At 40.7% G+C, this 21,922-nt stretch overlaps 1 protein-coding gene across 5 annotated transcripts in view; it reads left to right on the top strand.

Annotated features, from left to right (window-relative positions):
- LOC117065729 (protocadherin alpha-C2) overlaps positions 1-21,922 on the top strand; it is a 161,997-nt gene that overhangs the window by 102,779 nt on the left and 37,296 nt on the right. For 2 of the 5 annotated variants that reach the window (XM_033180918.1, XM_033180916.1), the window contains exon 1: positions 13,735-16,848. The exons of the other annotated variants lie outside the window; for them this stretch is intronic. In XM_033180918.1, the coding sequence (XP_033036809.1) occupies positions 14,284-16,848 (2,565 nt within the window). In that variant the 5' untranslated portion in view covers positions 13,735-14,283. Of the gene's footprint in view, positions 1-13,734; positions 16,849-21,922 lie in introns of those variants that run through there. 5 annotated transcript variants of the gene reach the window in all.

Below are 21,922 nucleotides of genomic sequence, written 5' to 3'. Positions count from 1 at the left end.
GGTATATACCCAGTAATGGGATTGCTGGGTCAAATGGTATTTCTGCTTCTAGATCTTTGAGGAATCGCCACACAGTCTTCCACAATGATTGAATTAATTTACACCCCCCACCAACAGTGTAAAAGTGTTCCTTTCTCTCCATCTGTTGTTTCTGAACTTGTTAATAATTGCCATTCTGACTGGTGTGAGAAGATACTTCATTGTGGTTTTGATATGCATTTCTCTAATGATCAGTGATGTTGAGGTTTTTTTCACGTTTGTTGGCTGCATGAATGTCTTCTTTTGAGAAGTGTCTGTTCATGTTCTTTGCCCACTTTTTAATGGGCTTGTTTGAGTTTTTCCTGTAAATTTGTTTAAGTTCCTTGTAGACTCTGGATATTAGACTTTTGTCAGATGGATAGACTACAAAATTTTTCTCCCATTCTATAGGTTGTCTGTTCACTCTGATGATAGTTTCTTTAGCTGTGCAGAAACTCTTTAATTTAATTAGATCCCATTGGTCAATTTTTGTTGAAATTGCTTTAGGCACTTTTGTCATGAAATTTTTGCCTGTGCCTATGTCCTGAATGGTATTACCTAGATTTTCTTCAAGGTTTTTATAGTTTTATACTTTTATGAATTAAGTCTTTAATTCATCTTGAGTTAATTTTTGTATAAGATGTAAGGAAAGGGTCCAGTTTCAATTTTCTGCATATGGCTAGCCAATTCTCCCAGTATCATTTATTAAATAGGGAATCTTTTCCCCATTGCTTGTTTTTGTCAGGTTTGTTGAAGATCAGATGGTTGTAGGTGTGTGGTGTTATTTCGGAGTTCTCTGTTTTGTTCCACTGGTCTATGCATCTGCTTTTGTACCAGTACTGTGTTGTTTTGGCTACTGTAGTTTTGTGGTATATATGAAGTCAAGTAGCATGATGCCCCCAGCTTTGTTCTTTTGCTTAGTATTGTCTTGGCTATAAAGGCTCTTTTTTGGTTCCATATTGATATGGTTTGGCTGGGTCCCCACCCAAATCTCACCTTGAATTGTAGTTCCCGTAATCCCCACATGTTGTGGGAGAGACCCAGTGTGAGGTAATTGAATCATGGGAGCAATTATCCCATGCAGTTCTCATGATAGTGAGTGAGTTCTCATTAGATCTGATGGTTTTATAAGGGCTTTTCCCTTTTTGCTTGGCCACCTTGTGGCCTTCCTGCCACCATGTGAAGAAAGATGTGTTTGCTTTCCCTTCCACCATGATTGTAAATTTCCTCAGGCCTCCCCAGCCATGCTGAACTGTGAGTCAATTAAACCTCTTTCTTTTATAAATTACCCAGTCTCCGGCAGTTCTTTATAGCAGTATGAGAACAGACTAATACACATACGAATTTTAACATAATTTTTTCAAAATCTGTGATGAATGTCAATGGAAGTTTAATAGGAATACCATTGAATCTATAAATTACTTTGAGCAGTATGGCCATAATACTGATTCTTTCTATCCATGAGCATGGAATGTTTTCCTATTTGTTTGTGTCCACTGTGATTTCCTTGAGCAGTGGTTTGTCGTTGTCCTTGAAGAGGTCCTCCACTTCCCTTGTTAGCTGTATTCCTAGGTATTTTATTCTCTTTGTAGCAATTGTGAATGGGAGTTCATTCAAAATTTGGCTCTCTACTTGCCTGTTGTTTGTGTATAGGAATGCTAGTAGTTTTTGCACATTGATTTTGTATCCTGAGACTTTGCTGAAGTCGCTTATCAGCTTAAGAAGCTTTTGGACTGAGACAATGGGTTTTCCAATATAGGATCATGTCATCTGCAAACAAAGATAATTTGATTTCCTCTCTTCCTATTTGAATACCCTTTATTTATTTCTCTTTCCTAATTGCCCTAGCCAGAACTTCCAATACTATGCTGAATAGGAGTGGTGAAAGAGGGCATCCTTGTATTGTGCTGGTTTTCAAGGGGAATTCTTCCAGGTTTTGCCCATTCAGCGTGGTAGTGGCTGTGGGTTTGTCGTATATATGGCTCTTATTATTTTGAGGTATGTTCCTTCAAGACCTACTTTATTGAGCATTTTTAACACGAAGGGATGTTGAATTTTATCGAAGGCCTTTTCTGAATCCATTGAGATAATCATGTGGGTTTTGTCTTTAGTTCTGTTTATGTGATGAATTACATTTATCAATTTGCATATGTTGAACCAGCCTTGCATCCCAGGGATGAAGCTTACTTGATCATGGTGGATAAGCTTTTTGATGTGTTGCTGGATTCGGTTTGCCAGTATCTTATTCAGGATTTTTGCACTGATGCTCATAAGGGATATCAGCCTGAAGTTTTCCTTTTTGTTGTATCTCTGCCAGGTTTTGGTATCAGGATGATGCGGGCCTTAAATGAGTTAGGGAGGAGTACCTCCTTTCCCATTGTTTGGAATAGCTTCAGAAGAGTTGGTACCAACTCCTCTTTGTACCTCTGATAGAATTCAGCTGTAAATCTGTCTGGTTCTGGACTTTGGTTGGTGGGCTATTTGTTACTGCTTCAATTTCGAATTTAATATTTTTAAATATTGGGTTAAATGGTTGCATGTGTGGAGAGTTAGATATCAATGAATGCATATTCTTAAAGGCATAAACTTTAACCCTGCTGGATATAGGATAAAATTTACATTAAAACACTATAATTAATCAGTCAATTTAAGTAAAATAAATTCAAGGCAGTGGTCTGAATTTCTCAGTGTACATTTAGATATTTATGGGAGTCATATAAAATAAATTATAAATGTGACTAAGGGCTTTTTATTAAGGAAAACGAAATATTGCTATGGGCATGATTCTGTGTGTTTCTTTACTGCACTCTATGAACTAAGAATTTTGGAGACAAATCATAAATATATAAATTGGTTTATTGATCACTGATTGGGAATATAAATAGGCACAAACATTTGGGGAAGCATTTTGGCATGTCTACCTAAAATTTAAACATGTAAACACTAGTCCCCCCTTACCTGCAGTTTCATTTTGAGCAGTTTCAGAAAATAGGTAAGCACAGTACCGTAAGATATTTTGAGAGAGAGACCACATTCATGTAACTTTTATTATAGTGCATTGTTATAATTGTCCTAATTTATTATTATTTATTTATTTATTTATTTATTTATTTTGAGATGGAGTCTCTCTCTGTCGCCCAGGCTGGAGTGTAGTGGCCAGATCTTGGCTCACTGCAAGCTCTGCCTCCCGGGTTAACGCCATTCTCCTGCCTCAGCCTCCCCAGCAGCTGGGACTACAGGCGCCCGCCACCTCGCCCGGCTAGTTTTTTTGTATTTTTTAGTAGAGACGGGGTTTCACTGGGTTAGCCAGGATGGTCTCGATCTCCTGACCTCATGATCCACCCGTCTCGGCCTCCCAAAGTGCTGGGATTACAGGCTATAATTAGTTATTATTGTTAATATTTTACTATGCCTAATTTATAAATTACACTTTATCATAGGCATGTATGTATAGGAAACAACATAGTATATATAGAATTCAGTATTATCCTTGGTTTCAGACATTCAGTGGGGATCTTAGAAAGTATCCTCTGTGGAAAAGGAGGGACTACTGTACTTTTAACAAGGCACTTCCCAGAATAAACACACAGACATATACATGCACACACTTTCAGAAATGCACTTAAATATTCAATCATGGAGTAAAAATTAATTATGAAATATATAGACAATGAATATTGTGTAGTTTTTAGATCAGAATTATATATACTGACATGAAAGGATGTTCATTATATATGTTAAGTAATAACTAAGTTCATCATATATGTTAAGTAAAAAAAGTCACAAATTACGAGAAAGTGTTAATTGATTTGAGAGTTTGTGTATTTTTTTTTCCTGTTTTGTGCTAAAAAGCTGAAGTTGGCATCAACCAAGACATATTGTTATCTATGTATCAAGCTAAATAATTTTAAGATCTTTAAGACTATTAATTGGGAGATGCTGTATAAATAGAATCAGTGCCAGATTTTTTGTTTCAATTCTATCAGCCAAGTATACTATGCTTTCTTTGCTTGTGTTAGAAAAGAGAGAGAGAGAAAAAAAAAAAAAAAAAACAGAAGCAAAAAGTAAAGTTGTACAATAGTGTGTAGAGTGTGGTTCCATTTTGGTAAAATGTATCAGTGTGTGTATTTATATAGCATAGTCAAAAGCCTGGAGCAATATACAATTATCTGTTACTGGTCTAGTCTACAAGGGAATTAGATTTTAAAGGACTTTCACTTTCATTGCTTTTAAAAATTCTGAACAAATTTAATTTGGTACAAGAAGTATATATTTTCAATATTATTGAACCTAATTAAAATAAACTAGAGATCAAAAAATAAATAAATCACAGGAAGTTCACAGTCTGACTTTATCAGGTTTGTTGCTATTTTCTTTTTTCTTTTCTTTTCTTTTTTTTTTTTTTGAGACGGAGTCTTGCTATGTCACCCAGGCTGAGTGCAGTGGCGCAATCTCAGCTCACTGCAAGCCCGCCTCCCGGGTTCACGCCATTCTGCTGCCTCAGCCTCCCCAGCAGCTGGGACTACAGGCGCCCGCCGCCACGCTCAGCTAATTTTTTTTTTTTTTTTGTATTTTTAGTAGAGACGGGGTTTCACCGTGTTAGCGAGGATGGTCTTGATCTTCTGACCTCGTGATCTGCCCGCCTCAGCCTCCCAAAGTGCTGGGATTACAGGTGTGAGCCACCGCGCCCGGCCGATTGTTGCTATTTTCTTAACAGGTCATCAAACATTATCACTGACCCTTGGAAAGAATGACTTTTTATAATTTGAAAATCTTTTTTATTCTTCAACTCCTGCTGACTTAAAGAGCACTAAATCCACATATCCTAGGAGGCATCGCTGTCCAATATATCCTATGTGTACATTGATTTATGAACCAATAAATATTTCATACACAGTTGAGATTTTAAATGAGCTTATGACAATTGGATCAAAGGGATACTAGTCCAGCTTGAGAGTACTGCAGAAAACCAATCACAGAAAGCTATGATGAAATTTTAATTATAAAGGATATTGAATATCCTAGAGTGACAACTCTGTTATAATAGATGTAACATTGAATTGGAAAGAGAGAAAGTGAGATTTTTACCCATTTCTGTTTGAAATCAACTTTCTATTTCTAGTAAATTACCAAATCATTCTGTTTTAATTTTTATATCTTTTTTTTTTTTTTTTGAGACAGAGTCTTGCTCTGTCGCCCAGGCTGGAGTGCAGTGACCGGATCTCAGCTCACTGCAAGCTCTGCCTCCTGGGTTTATGCCATTCTCCTGCCTCAGCCTCCCGAGTAGCTGGGACTACAGGCGCCCGCCACTTCGCCCGGCTAGTTTTTTTTTTTTTGTATTTCTTAGTAGAGACGGGGTTTCACTATGTTAGCCAGGATGGTCTCGATCTCCTGACCTCGTGATCCGCCCGTCTCGGCCTCCCAAAGTGCTGGGATTACAGGGTTGAGCCACCGCGCCCGGCCTAATTTTTATATCTTAAAGTTATCATTCACTGGAATGATTTAATGGGTTTATAAAAGAATTGACCAATAGATGTATAATAGATATAGAAAAGTAAGCCTGGGTGTGGTGGCTCACACCTGTAATAATATTATAGTATATTATTATAATTGTTCTATTTTATTATTAGTTATTGTTGTTAATCTTTTACTGTTCCTAATTTATAAATTAAGCTTTATCATGGGTATGTATGTATGGGAAAAAATGTAGTATATATAGAATTCAATATTATCCTTGGTTTTGGACATTCAGCAGGGGTCTGAAGGTGGGCGAGCTGAGCCCACTTTGGGAGGCCAAAGTGGACAGATTGCTTGACCCCAGGAGTTCAGGACCAGCCTGGGCAACATGGTGAAATGCTGTCTTTACAATAAATACAAAAATTGGCCGGGCGCGGTGGCTCAAGCCTGTAATCCCAGCACTTTGGGAGGCCGAGACGGGCGGATCACGAGGTCAGGAGATCGAGACCATCCTGGCTAACATGGTGAAACCCCGTCTCTACTAAAAAATACAAAAAACTAGCCGGGCGACGTGGCGGGCGCCTGTAGTCCCAGCTGCTTGGGAGGCTGAGGCAGGAGAATGGCGTAAACCCAGGAGGCGGAGCTTGCAGTGAGCTGAGACCCGGCCACTGCACTCCAGCCTGGGCGGGGCAGAGCGAGACTCCGTCTCAAAAAAAAAAAAAAAAAAAAAAAAAAACAATAAATACAAAAATTATCTGGGCATGGTAGTGCATGACTGTAGTCCCAGCTACCCAGGAGGCTGAGGTGGGAGCATCACTGAGCCTGGTGGTTGAGGCTGCTATAAGTTGTGATTATGCTACTGCACTCCAATGGGACAACCAAGTGAGACCCTGTCTCAAAAAAAAGTCACAAATTAAGATAAAGTGTTGATTGATCTGAGAATTTGTGTATTTTTTTCTATTTTGTGCTGAAAAGTTGAAGGTGGCATCAATCAAGGCATATTGTTATATATGGATCAAACTAAAAATTTTAAAGATATTTAAGACCATTAATTCAGAGATGCTGTATAAATAGAATCAGTACCAGATTTTTTGTTTCAAGTCTATCAGCCAAGTATAATATGCTTTTTTTTGCTTGTAATAGAAAAAAGAGAGAAAAAACACAGAAGCAAAATTGAAGAATTTGTAAATCATTTCTAAATAATTTCAATAAAATGAGCTCTGAAAGGGAAAATTTTTAGGTAACATTATCTCATCAAAATGCCTTAAAGTATATTTTAATGTTCAGTAAGAACAGTGTATATTAACATGGTTAATTTAGAGGTTTATATTTTACCCACATTATAATGTATTATGCCTGTAACTGCTAAAGGAATTTTGTAGCAAAATCTATCAAGGAATACACGAGTGGGATTTATATCAGAAAAATCAAAGCCATTTGTAAAGCCCCATTACTTAGGCAGAATATCGTAGGTAGGAGGAAGATGGTACTGAAAGAAGTTTGGATATGAAGTACAAATCTATTTTGCATCACGATTTTGTTAAGTCCGGCTGTTTATTATTAAAAACATGTACAGAAGATTCAGTTGAAGTTTCTAAATGAGAAAGAAACTTGTAGTTGTGGGAACAATAGTATTCCTTATGAAATACTTAGACATTAATAGCTTGAGACTGATAATACAGTTCTTAAGTTAGGGGTTGCATGTGTAGTGGTCAGATGTTATTTCAGAATCTCAAGAAACAGAGCCATGGTAAAAAGAAGCTTCCTGGAGCTTCTGATAAACTCCGTCACCTTTCTGGGGCCCAGTTTCTTCATCAGTACCAACCTCATTAAGGTCCTGTGAGGAGTACATGAGGTTAGATATGTACTGAAATAATAAGCCAATTCTTAAGTGCCAAGACATTAGGATGCACCGGGGTGGGGGGTGACCAAAAAGTCAACAATTACTTGATACTCTAGATATATGTATGGGTAATTTTGAGAAGTAATCCTTCTTACACAGAGGTGTAGGTTTGTTTGTTCCAAGCAGCAAACATAATGGGTATAGGAAAGAGAAACTGTAGCCTTCACATAGACTAAGCTTTGGAAAACAGTTGGAAAACAGTTCAAATTCAAGATACTTCAACAATACCTAATGTGTTTTTGAAATATATTTTTAAAACCCCTATCCAAATCAATGAAAGCTTTGGCTAAAACCTACTTGGGAACAAGGATGTTCTTTAGTGCCAAATACTCATCATCTTATTTTAGTCTGTGGCTAAAATCCCAAGAGTTACAGAGGAGAAATAGGGCCAAACAAGGTTTTCTATTAAAATAAGAGGTCCCAAGTGATGAATGGAAACTTGGAACAGGTTTAATGGCAACTAAAAGCCAGAAATTAGCTGAAATACACATGAATGAATTTGGGGCATATCTTGAGTTTCAGGTAGAAAATTGGTACTAAGTTTAGTGAATTAGAAACATAGCTTAACCTAAGCAGTTGTAATTCTTGTTCCAAAAATGCTCAACTTGCTGCTGGACTGGCATGGACACTTGCTACCTCCTTGTTTTGAGTCATTAATAAAATGTTGAATGGGGTATCTAGAGTATCATGTAATTGTTGACTTTTTGGTCACCCAACCCCCTTGCATCCTAATGCCTTGGCACTTAAGAGTTGGCATATTATTTCTGTACATATCTAACCTCATGTACTCCTCTCAGGACCCTAATGAGGTTGGTATTGATGAAGAAACTGGGTCCCAAAGTGGTTATGGAATTTATCAGAAGCTCCAGGAAGCTTCTTTTTACCATGACTCTGTTTCTTGAGGTTCAAGAACAAGATTTACCAGGCTGTGTTTCTTGAGAGACTAAGAGTGGATCCCTGTAGCCCCCATTAGAATTCTCCTTCTAGGTTGAAGTATTCCATTAATAAACACTTTTTGGCATGTTATTTAAACAATTACAAAATCACCTAACTACATTGTCTTGCAGCTGCCTTTCTTTCTTTATCTTCTCCACAAGAGTATATTGGGAGACTTTGTTTAATTTCTCCACGAATTCTAGAGCGACTGTTCCTGCAGCATTCCTTTTTTAAATTTTGTTTTGATAAGCATTTATTTTGGCAATGATTCTAGTAAATGAAAATCTAAAATGTCCATATGAAAAACAATCTTAAGTCTATGTGGTTAGTTTGAAGTTACCAGTTTTTAATTAAGCCAAAGTAGTCCTTAGTATGAATGCCTTCATTTCTAAGTGCTCATAAACAATCACTTTAGTAATATTAGAATTTCAAAGGAATTTATATCAAGCTTAATGGCACTTTTTAAAAGATAGGAAATTGGGTTCTCTAGTCACATCTGTAAGTTCTTTCAGTGCCTTGGAAGTCATTTATCTGGCCACAGATACTTGACTTACTTATATCTTTTTTTTTTTTTTTTTTTTTTTTTTCTGAGATGGAGTCTCACTTGTTGCCCAGGCTGGAGTGCAGTGGCATGATCTCGGCTCACTGCAAGCTCTGCCTCTTGGGTTCACGCCATTCTCAGCCTCCTGAGTAGCTGGGACTACAGGCACCCACCACCACACCCGGCTAATTTTTTTGTATTTTTTGGTGGAGGCGGGGTTTCATCGTGTTAGCCAGGATGGTCTCAATCTCCTGACCTCGGCCTCGGCCTCCCAAAGGGATTACAGGCGTGAGCCACTGCGCCCAGCCACTTATATCACGTTTATGCTTCCTATCTCCTTATTGATCTTGAGGTTCAAGTTTTACTTAACCATTTTCGTCAATGACAAAGAATTTTATAATTAAAAGAAACCTCAACCTTTAATATTCTATGATTCTTGTTAGGCCATCTCAATTGAGAATACTGATAAAGAAGTAAGGCTCCCCCCAATACTGGCTAGTTTGATTTTATCTGTTAATGTTACACAGTCTGCCCCAAACCTGTCTCTCCCTTTTTATTGTTACTTATCCAAAGATGGCTTGAATCTCTTATGGCTTCAATCTCTTTGTCTATTCTAAGCAATTTTCAGACACCTCAGCCAACTATCAATAATATATTCGTTTTTTAGAACTAAAAACGTAGAGGATCTCCCCCTAAAAGCCAGTTGTTAATGCCAAATATTTGACTGATGTATTTCTTCTGGAGGAAGGGAGATGTGAAAAAATTTAACCATCAAGTTATGTGAAAACTTTTTCATCTTCCCATCCACTGTATGTTTTATCTGTAAATATTGCTATACTCATATTGGAAAGTATTTTCCTTCTGGGGATGCATGAAGATCAGGAATCCTATTCATTTTTAACAAGATAGAATTTTTAAAAACTACTTTGGACAACTCTAAACATTAGAGATGACCATTTGTCTCTCTTTTATTATGTTACTTGTGCTCAGTTTGTAGAGCAACATAAATACATACATTAAAAAATGAAAACTAGATCCTTCCCAACATGACAGATACTCTTATAATGATCAGCCCCAAACCTGATCAAACTAATGAATATGTTTTTTGTCCTGTGGCCAAAAGACTCTAGATCATTTGGTTTCCAAAAGTAAAATGATCTGTAATGGTGTTAATAATAAAGAATAATTTATGTGAATTAGGAGAGTTTACTGAGTGCTAGCATTTTTCCTGTAGGTTTAATTCTGTTGTGTTATAACTGGTTTTGCTCCTGTGCCCTGTGATCTCATGATAGATATATTTAACAAACATAATTAAAAGAGACAACTGAGGAATACGATTTCAAAGTTCTTGTCTAGCATGGGGATAAATGAACATAATGTCCTATCTAATCATGTCACTTTTCTTGTTAGTTATTAGCAAGGAACACTTTTATTTTATAATTTATAATTTTAATGTAAAGTAGAAAAAGTATTACTTTTTGACAGAGCCTTTCTTAGGGTCCAGAAACTGTAGCAGTGGGATTCAGTTCTCTAGGTTTGAAATACTTTGTTTCATATCTTCATTTGACAATTTTAAAGGAAGAAATCCATAGTAAAATCATTTCAGAGTCTCAACTTCCTCTCCATAAGATATGCTCTATCCCTATATAGGAAATTTTTCTGTAGCAGCTTTTCTAGAATTTACTAAAAGTAAGATCTGAAGAAAATGAAGCAATTAACATTTATTGAGAGTCTGTAAGGGTTTCTACATTGCAAAGGAGACAGAAATGTAAGACATGGCTCCTGCTTTTAGGTTACTTATAATTAAAGAGATAATATTAAATTATTTGGATGAATTTAAAAATGACACATGCCATCTTACAGAGATATGCTGTAGACTGTGAAAATGAAAGAAAAAAACTTGTGTTTAGAGTAGACACTGTTTCATGGATTAGGTAGGTTTTCATCGGGATCTTGAAATGTATGTAAGATTTTAAAAGGAGGAGAGAAAATCAGAAGCCGTTTGTATTAGGATTACACAGATAAATTCGTAAATTTAGTTCTTTTCAAAGAACATTAATTGAGCACCTCTGTGCCAAGTTCCATACAGGGTGCTGTAGATTACAGCATGTTTAGGAACTAACTTCATACTCTGTTGCTAAAGTATTTCTATGTTTTCTAAAAAGGTAAATCTCTTGTGAGGAAACAAATCTCTTGAAGGAGTTCTCATAACAGAAGTCCCATTTACTTAGTGATATAAAAAGGGGCTGTTTTTTGGTTTTGTTCTCAAAATGTACGATATAATTCTAGAAGTAATTGGGAAAGTTTAACTTTGTTGAATACGCATTTTCTCCATCATGGTTGATTTCCTATATGGCACAGTTAAACGTGCTTATCTGTGTTTGATATCCAAAGGGCCATGCTACATATAGACTGTCAACCGAGGTTTTATCTGATGATAATGAATTGTTGCATTTCATGACCACAGCAACAACAATAATGTACTTAACTACTGTGCAAATGGCTTTACATACATTTTCTCATGTAATCATAAAAATAACCCTATGAGTTTTGCTTACTATTGTTTTCCTTAATTAAATTGAGTAAAGTGAAGCTTAGGTTAAGTAACATGTCCATAGCCACACAGTTAGTCACTGGCAGGAGTGTGACTGACTCCAAAGTCTATGTTCCTAATTACTGTGTTCTACTTTTTAATAGGGAGTTCTTGAAGGTCCAAGGAGAGGAATGCATAATGGTGTGGTCAAGGCATTAGCATTAATATTTGTAGAAAGGGTAATTAACCACAGTCTGAGCAATCACATTCTAACAACCAGTAAGGTCGGCAGGAGCCTCAGTATAATGGTGTGAGGAACGAAATCATTATAGTGCCAAATAGAGTATACCATCTCTTTAGTACAATGTCTTTCAAAAGAAGGCTGATTGTGTTGGCTTTATGTTTGCCTCCTCAATAATTAAGGCAGTAAATTCTAGTTGGAGCTAAATACCCATAGGGCCTAAAACAGCAAAATGGACAACCTGGCAGGTGTCCTTGCTGGAAGATGACAAGAGTGCTGAAAGGAGAGTCCTGGTTTTTCTCCTGAGACATGACATTTGGGGGCTTCCAATAAAACATCACCAAGCCTCTGCCACTGTAATCTCTTCCTTAAGTGCCTATGATCTTTCCACAGTCACAGGTCTATGCTTGGTCAATACCCAGTGGGGCCAGGTCTCTGAGCTGTGGGCAGAGATGGCAGCGACTCGGAGGGCTGGGAGGAGATGAGGGGAGGAAAGCTCACTTTTCCTGACAACTTACAACTTGATTCCACTTATAAGCCATTTATTTTCAGAAATAAGTGATGGGTGAGGACATAGGCCAGGTCCACAATTTGTGCACTTGAGAGATTAAGGCCTCTGAGATCAAATTACCACAGCAAACTAAGACAGAATTATTGTAGGGATGTTTGGGGAGGAGGCAGAAAGAAGAGGAAGAAGCCAGAGACCCAAGAAAGGAGACAGGAATAGATTTTGATGAAAATTGCTTCCTACTCTGTACCCTTGAGGAAACAAAGAGGACAAATAAGCAGCAGTGATGAGGAAGCTGGGCGTTTCTCTGGAATAAAACTGGCTAAGCAGTGGAGCATTGATAGTGAGTGTGCCTGGTCGGTGGAACGAAGTGATGTGCTATTTCAGGCCTTTGAACTCCGGGTGTCAGGATCACAACCTTGGCTCCTTTAACCGTCCCCTCTAGGAGGGAAGCATGCCAAATGTCAGGTCTCACACTGACTGTTCCAGTCCATGGCTAGAAAATGACCCATAGAGGAAGATCTATGGATGAGAGAAATACTGGGAGATGAAGAGAAAGGACGTTTTAGTGAGTGCTTTTTTTTTGCACATGAGGCAATAGATTTCAAATTTCTGTGGAAGAAACGTGAGAACCTGGGAAGAGTGAATATTCAGAACTGAGCAGCAGAGGCAATGACACAGCATGGAAAGATTTCCTCTGATCCTTTGCCTTCTCTTTTACTGAAGTGAATTTGTTGTCTCTGCGTTGCCTCTATAGCAGTACAAAAGGAATCTTAGGGACACAGAAGAACAGAAGTCTAGGGAGTCTTATATTTAAGGAAGATAAGCTGCAGTCATTGAAATTGCTGGTTATTGTAAGATAAATCCCAGATTCCCACATTTTGCTTAATCACAGCAGATTTTTTTGTTTGTTTGTTTTTTTAACTGCAAAGCATTAATGGAATCCAAATTCCAGCCTGGCTTAGGAGACCAACAGTAACTCTCTTGATTTAATGGTTTTGCAGACTCTTGAAGACATTGTCATCCATTAAAGAAAAAATTTTTAAATCACTCTTGAAAGAAAATGTCTTGGGTGATAAATAAGATTTGAAGCAAGATTAGAAAAAGCTTGAGAGAAGAATCTCTTTAAAAAATTTACCAGATTTTCCCCACTATCGCCAAAATGGGTCAAATAACAGATTTGCCTACAGCTTCATGGAGACTATTTTTTAAAATATTGGTTATTTGCCAAGGCACACACTGAAAGTAAGGGACACTTGGCCGACAGCAGAATTGAGTCTTGAATCCCAGGATGCTGGTTTTAGACTTGCTCCCGGAAAGAGGGCAGCATTTGCCATCCCCCTCCTTTTGCCCTAGGAGTTGAGCACTTTCTGCAGTACTTAAGAGTGTCCAGGGAAGATGTGGGAGTCAGGTGAATAGTTCCCATCGCCAGTAACCCCACAGCGCCTCCCCCTGCGTTGTTTCCTTTTAATGTTAGATCCGCCGCCTGGGTGCCCACACTTAGCTAAGGCCCCTTAGTTTATTTTCCTGAATTGCGCTTGGAAATCTTTTCCTAGGGAGCTGTTAGCCAGACTTCTAGGGGTTTGACCGCTTTTCCCAGACTAATCTCCTTAAAGACCCGTTAAGCAGGGGAGAGACGGTGGAGACTGGATGAACTGGACAGTGGGGGTAGGGAGAAAGGGAGTGGCCGTGTTCCTGCGGTCCGCTGAGATCCGGCAGGTCCAGGGTGAAGGAGATGGGACTGGAGAGGCTGAGCAGTCCGGGTTCGCTGTCCGCCACTTGGGCGCGGAATCAGAGCAGGACTTGCTGAGCCCTCCTCCCCTTCCCTCTCCCCCTCCGTCTCCCCTTCTGCTTCCTTTTCCCTCCCCCTGGAGCGGTAGCGGCAGCAGCAGCAGGAAGCCGAGCCGGGTTGAGCGACTCGGAGGCGAGCGGAGGAGCTCGAAGATGGGGAATCAGCGAGGGCGGTGGGGCCAGGAGCCCTTGGGAGGGCCTACGGAGGGAGCGGCCCCAGGCGTTTGCTAGCGCGTAAGCGGTGGGGGAGCGGGCTCAGGGTGGCACGAGCGGAGGCGGGGCCCGGGCGTGGAGCACGGCTGGGGAAGCTGCCGCCTCCGGCCCTGCCCGGCTGCCTCCGCCGCGGCCAGTGGCTATGGAGCAGGCGGGCACCAGACCTGCGGCGACAGAGCATTCACGGCTCCGGCGGCCCATGCCCTGGCTGCTGCTACTGCCTCTCCGGCTGCTGTTGCTGCTGCTGCTACCGGGCCCAGCGGCCTCCCAGCTGCGATACTCCGTGCCAGAGGAGCAGACACCCGGCGCGCTCGTGGGTAACGTGGCTCGCGCGCTGGGGCTCGAGCTGCGGCGCTTGGGGCCGGGTTGCTTGCGCATCAACCATCTGGGTGCGCCCAGTCCGCGCTACCTGGAGCTGGACCTGACTAGTGGAGCGCTCTTCGTCAACGAGCGCATTGATCGGGAGGCGCTATGTGAGCAGCGGCCTCGCTGCCTGCTCAGCTTGGAAGTGCTGGCGCACAACCCCGTGGCGGTGAGCGCCGTTGAGGTGGAAATACTGGACATCAACGACAACTCACCGCGTTTCCCGCGGCCCAACTACCAGCTTCAGGTAAGCGAATCGGTGGCTCCTGGAGCGCGCTTTCACATAGAGAGTGCGCAGGACCCAGACGTGGGCGCCAACTCAGTACAGACCTACGAGCTCAGCCCCAGCGAGCACTTCGAGCTGGACCTTAAGCCCCTGCAGGAGAACAGTAAAGTGCTTGAGCTGGTGCTGCGTAAGGGCCTAGACCGGGAACAGGCAGCCTTGCACCACCTGGTTCTCACAGCCGTGGATGGGGGCATCCCAGCCCGCTCGGGTACGGCACAGATCTCTGTGCGTGTCCTGGACACTAACGACAACTCTCCTGCCTTTGACCAGTCCACTTATCGCGTCCAGCTACGGGAAGACTCACCCCCGGGCACACTGGTGGTGAAGCTGAATGCCTCAGACCCAGATGAGGGCTCCAATGGTGAGCTCAGGTACTCCTTGAGCAGCTACACTTCGGACCGGGAGAGGCAGCTCTTCAGCATAGATGCCAGTACTGGGGAAGTGCGAGTAATTGGGGGGCTGGATTATGAGGAAGCCTCCTCCTACCAGATCTATGTGCAGGCAACTGACCGGGGTCCAGTGCCCATGGCAGGTCACTGCAAGGTGCTGGTGGACATCGTGGATGTGAATGACAATGCCCCAGAGGTAGTGCTCACGGACCTGTATAGCCCAGTGCCTGAGAATGCTACACCCAACACCATTGTAGCCGTTCTCAGTGTCAATGACCAAGACTCAGGCCCCAACCGGAAAGTGAGCCTGGGTCTGGAGGCCACACTCCCTTTCCGACTGAATGGCTTTGGAAACTCCTATACACTGGTGGTGAGTGGCCCGCTGGACCGAGAGCGGGTGGCTGTCTACAACATCACAGTGACAGCCACTGATGGGGGAATACCACAGCTCACATCCCAGCGGACACTGAAGGTTGAGATCTCTGACATCAATGACAATCCACCAAGCTTCCTGGAGGACTCCTATTCCATCTACATACAGGAGAACAATTTGCCAGGTGTGTTGCTCTGTACTGTGCAAGCCACAGACCCAGATGAAAAGGAGAATGCAGAGGTGACCTACTCCCTTCTGGAGAGGGAGATTCAAGGGCTGCCAGTCACCTCCTATGTCTCCATTAACAGTGCCAGTGGCAGCCTTTATGCTGTCAACTCCTTTGACTATGAGAAGTTTCGGGAGTTCTTTGTGACTGTGGAGGCTCAGGACAAGGGGAGTCCACCACTGAGCAGCACTGTGACTGCCAACGTGTATGTGGTGGACATGAATGACCATGCCCCTCACATTCTGTACCCTACCTCAACGAACTCGTCAGCAGCCTTTGAGATGGTGCCTCGAACTGCCCCTGCTGGCTACCTGGTCACCAAAGTCATAGCCATGGACTCAGACTCTGGGCAAAATGCTTGGCTTTTTTACCATCTAGCCCAGACTTCTGACCTGGACCTCTTTAAAGTAGAACTGCACACAGGAGAAATTAGGACTACCAGGAAGATGGGAGATGAGAGTGGTAGCACTTTCAACCTGACCGTGGTGGTCCGAGATAATGGAGAGCCATCACTATCAGCCTCTGTGGCCATTACAGTAGCTGTGGTGGATAGGGTTTCCAAAATCCTCCCTGACACTCAGAGACATGTTAAGAGCCCTCGGACATATTCTGAAATTACCCTTTATCTAATAATAGCATTAAGCACAGTGTCTTTTATATTTCTTTTGACAATCATCATTTTGAGCATCATCAAGTGCTACCGCTACACTGCCTATGGCACTGCATGCTGTGGAGGCTTCTGTGGAGTAAGGGAGAGGTGCCCTGCAGAACTTTACAAACAGGCCAATAACAATATTGATGCCAGGATACCGCATGGCCTCAAAGTGCAGCCTCACTTCATTGAAGTTCGAGGGAATGGCTCCCTCACCAAGACCTACTGCTACAAGGCCTGTCTGACAGCAGGCTCAGGGAGTGACACTTTCATGTTTTACAACACAGGGGCCCAGACAGGACCAGGGCCTTCAGGAGCCCAAGCAGCAGTGACTGACAGCAGAAACCTCACAGGCCATAGTGGTCAGAGTGCTGGGAACCTGATTATTCTCAAAAACGAGGCTGTTTCTCAAAATGAGGTGAGATAGTGGTCAGGGGGTCTTCTACAAACTCATGCATTTGTCGCATATCCCCCAATAACCTGTGATTGGCTTTATTGAGTCATTAACAGTGGCAAGAGTTATCTGGTAAACTGAGTATATATGGTATCCACACTTTGATCATCATCTACTATTTCCTCTCTAGGAAAACAGCACTAAAGAATTGTTTTATTTTTCATTTTCAGAGGCATGAAGACTTGTCCATAAAATTGTTTGAGAAGTGAGGATTAGTCTTAACATTTCATGCTAAGGACAGATTTGTAGAGAAACAGAACAGGCCTTGGAATAGGGATTATGTTTTAGGGAGTAACGTTATGAGACTCAAGGAGAAATGGCCTCTGCTGTATCATCTACAGGGAAATTTTTCTTTTGAAATCCTATAGGAGTGATGTTTCTTAAAAAGCTCTGAGGCCTCTAGGGGCTGTCATAGTCACCACTGTATGCTGCCTCTGTTTATACTCTGGACTGTCTGCAGTGGAAATTAATATTTCTGGTACTTTCACTGAACCTATGTGATAAGATCCTCTGGAAATACATGTCACAGGTGATAAAGCTGTAGTATTTAGACATCATACTGAAGCTAAAGTTTGCTTTGGCTGTATGATGTGGCAACTCTTCTGTAGGGAGCTGTCAGAGGGAATGGATGATGATAAGGCAGAGAGATTAAGTACCAATTTGTCTGGTTGGGCCAGGGAGGTATTAGAATGAGTGGATTAGGGGTGTTGGGGGATGGTGAAGACCAAGACAAGCTGGGATTAGGAGGAAGAGAAGGGAAAAAGAATTCTCCCTATAGCCACCTTTCTTGGCATACTCTGAATTCATTGTAAGAGGATTTCCCTGAATTTAGCTTAAATGCAGCCTGTAATCTTCTGATTTTCTGTTGACAGTTTCTATGGTTTTGATGAGATGTAAAGTAGCCTTTTCAAGTCCTTCATGTCTTTAAGTTAAATGACAGTACTTCCAAAGCATACATTCATTTTCTGGATCTAAAATTTGATTTGCTATAGCTTCAAAAGGCTGGCTTGGAAAGTGGATGACTTACCCTACAGTAAGGTGTACAGTCAGGTGTTAGTATATGTACTAGTTTTGAGTTTTAGGTAGATATAAGGCCAGCTTGTTTATTATTATGAAGAATGTACATAAATTATTAGAAAGTACATGATTATGTGTGTGTGTTTCTGTGGTGTGTTTGTCTACACATGTATGCTTGAAATAACGGAGATATGCTTTGTGATACTTAAAACTTGGATTTCAAAAGCCAAAATTTTATCCCATTAATAGTGATGAATTGTTACCTTTCCAAATATCTACTTTGTAGAAAGGGCTTTTAGAGCTACTATACAATGTGTGAACAATGTTTGTCTCTCCCCTATTTTTTGCAATATATTTTCATTGACATATTGCTGTATTTTTAATAATGTCCATATTGTCGCATTTCAAGTTCATGGTAATCTTGAGGAATTTAATGCACAGGCACAAAAGTTCCCATTCCTGATTAAGAGTAGATTTTTCTCATTGACATTTCTGATAGATTTATTCATTTATCAGAAGTGCCTGGTGTTAGTCAATGCTGAGTAACCACAGGAGGCGGATTGCAGATTAAGAAAAACGGGGGAAAAAATCAAAGAGTTTCCAGAATTTTTTAGATCGTAGCATTAAAAGGGTTTAGCTTTAAATAAGGTTGCTGTAGACATTTGCTTAACAAATTCCCATGAAGCCCTTTGGGATTGGGGTGGGCTGTAGGTGGTAAAGAGGCATGAACAAGTCAGGCCAGGCTCAGCTTTGCCACCAGCTGTGAGCTGGAAGCTCAGAGGAAAGACACTGTTACCCTTCCTCTCCTGACTTAAAGCTTGGGGCAATTTGATACATAAACTATTTCTGTCTTACACTGACCTGTATGTTAATATGTACTTTCGTACACAAACATTTAATCTAGGGTGAAAATTATTTCAGAAATTGCTTCCTTTGGGGAGATTTTGCCAGGAAAATGCATGATTTTTAATAAAGGCAAATTTCTGCCAGTCACTTTTGGAAATCCAGTGAAGAGCCCCAAGATCTACAGCTCCAGAAATGTTTGCAATTATAGGGAGAGAGTGAGTCACACTGTTATAGTGTGGCAAGATGGGAACAAAAGTCACTCAGTTCTGAAAGTCGTCATTGCCAGATCAACCTGTTAAATTCCCATGTTGGGCTTTCTTTTTTTCCTACCTGGTTACTACAGATGGCAGGAGAGTCCTGGGGTACAATTAGTACCATGTGCCTACATTAAAAGTAGATGGGAATTAGAGAGGAAGAGTAAGGGAATTTGTACTCACTAACCACCCTGCTATATAGATATATGTATATCATACATATATATACACATATATCTCATATTATTGAATCTTGAATATTCAAGATTATTCAATATATTGAATATTATAATATTGAATATATATATGATTTCATTACCTGCAAGTGATGCATTAAGTATTTGTTAAAATCTAGCATATGAGGAAATAAGCTCAGGGAGGTTAGGTAATATACACAGTCACATTGCTAGTGTTATTTTAAGTTGTATCCATCTGACTCCAAAAACTTTTTTTCAATGCTATGAGTAGACAGAAGTTCCAGTGTTTATATTTGCCTTTGATATGGGATATTCAGGCATTTAAGCTATCACTAATTCACCTAGTCATATGTATTAACTGCTTTTGGAGAAAGAGTAATTTCTTGCATAGAAGCAGGTAACAAATGGGCCTATCAGTGAGTTACTACTATTTTTTTTTTTTTTTTTTTTGAGACAGAGTCTTGGCCTGTCACCCAGGCTGGAGTATAGTGGCATGAATATGGCTTACTGCAGCCTTGACCTCCTGGGCTCAAGCATTCCTCACACCTCAGCCTCCTGAGTAGCTTGGCCCATAGATGTGCGCCACTGTGTCTGGCTAGTTTTTAGTGTTGTTGTTGTTTTTGTTTTCTGGAAGAGATGGGGTCTCACTATGTTGCACATGCCGTTAATATATTTGTATTTATTTATTTGCTTCACTATTGGCAAAGCCTGTTAAGATCTTTTGTTTCTATTATTTCACTGATTTTTCTCTTGTTGCTTATTAAACATCAGCATTTAACCCCAGACTCTAATCTGCTGGTAGATTTTACCCCCAGTGAGCTCATTTCATGAATCACTTATGCAGTGAGGATTCTGAAGTAACTATTTGGCAATAGGGCAGAATTTCTCTTTGGAAATTTCTGAACTTGATACTGAATTTGGTTGGCACTCCCTTCAGAGTCTCCATAAAAAGAAACCCCCCAAAAAATTTTTTTTTTTGAAATGGAGTCTCACTCTGTTGCCAGGCTGGAGTGCAGTGGCGTAATCCTGGCTCACTGCAACCTCCACCTCCTGGGTTAAAGCGATTCTCCTGCCTCAGCCTCCTGAGTAGCTGAGATTACAGGCACGTGCCACTACGCCCTGCTAATTTTTGTATTTTTAGTAGAGATGGGGTTTCACCGTGTTGGCCAGGATGGTCTCGATCTCTTGACCTTGTGATCTACCTGCCTTGGCCTCCCAAAGTGCTGGGATTACAGGTGTGAGCCACCATGCCCGGCAAAGGAAACCAAATCTTAAGGTAGATTCTGTGCTTTTGTGGTCGTGGTGTTGTGATTGCTAATGAGTCACTTTGAGTGCTCTAGTAGATTTGTCCAATAACGTATCAGTGGGCCCAGTTGGCACAACATGTACAAATTACAAAAGAGTAGCAGAGATGAGTTAAGTTTGCATTCACTTTCACTTATTTTAAAGCAATGTGTAGTCACCAAACCTTCAGTTATTTCTGCCACTATGTGTGCATATTCACCCTAATTCCAGATATAGTGACCTGAAAGAGTTAATTTTTCTTTCAGTTTATTTCCCCCAGCACTGACTTTTCTAACTGATGACTCTATCCTGGAACAGAGTTTACACTCAGTGTAAAGTGACGTGGTAGTGAATTTATAAAAATTGCACAATGGTCAGAATAGACAAAGAAATCATATCTATGAACTTCCACTCCAGTTTTTAATCCTCTGGTAGTCACTTTATAATGACTGGGGCTGTTTTAGTTTGCAGACTTCATATCGGTCATAGGACTGTTCTTCTGAGAAAAAGTTTATTTTCTTTGGTCTGAAGATACAATAATTTATTTCAATTACCTCCTTCCTCAGTTTTTCTACAGACTGCTGAGCCAGATGGAATTATGGCTGAGCTCTTCTCTGTCTCTTTATCTGGTACACATTCTGACTGAAGAAGAAATCTATTCATTGTAGCTTGAATGTCATTGGCCTACTGTTTCCTTCTGACCCAGGAGTGAGCCATCACATGGGCATCTGGTCTAACTCAGAACACTCTGCAGGGACACAGCCTGGCATATTATACATTGCCTATTGGCATGCTGTCTGCTTGACAGAATAGCAAAGTCAGTTCTAGATACTTACCTTGGTTGCCTACCAATTTTTGCTCTCAATGAGAGGTCAGAATAATGTCAATTTGCAAATGTTTGAGGAACGATTCCTGTCACCAAACCCAGAGGTTTAGCTGAATATGATGGCGTTTTACAGGTTTCTTTAAATGTGGCTTTTACAGAACTTCACCTGGATCAATTTTGTGCATATGATAATATGACTATAAATTTAGCTTATTCCTATAATATTTGGAGCAGTATAATCTATAACCATGACTTCAGAAATCAAAGGTCAAGAGGATTCTTTTGTTTTAAATCTGCTAACCTGAAAATTATACAAGGGTTTTTCTTTCAAGAATTTTAACTTGACAAATGCAAAGGAATATCCAGCATTGTAAAGGTAAAGAGAAATCTAGTTCCTTGTCTTATAAGCACCATCAGTTCCTTTCTGGCCTTCCAGGGTCAGAACTCTGGGCTCTGAGGAGGTATGACTGTGAGTGAGAGAGTAGCTGCTGTGCTGGCAGGCTATGCATCCAGAACTAAACAGACCTAGCACTTTCTGTTGTACTAGAACCCATTAGGTATGTTCTAAATTTATGTTTATTTTACTTTCCTGCTCCTGTAAATTAGGATTTTAA

This window comes from Trachypithecus francoisi, unplaced genomic scaffold, assembly GCF_009764315.1.
Source record: "Trachypithecus francoisi isolate TF-2019V2 unplaced genomic scaffold, Tfra_2.0 Lachesis_group2, whole genome shotgun sequence".
In the NCBI taxonomy this organism is placed as follows: domain Eukaryota; kingdom Metazoa; phylum Chordata; class Mammalia; order Primates; family Cercopithecidae; genus Trachypithecus; species Trachypithecus francoisi.
The sequence above is the reverse complement of the archived record's forward strand: the minus strand, read 5'-3'. Positions and strand labels throughout refer to the sequence as shown.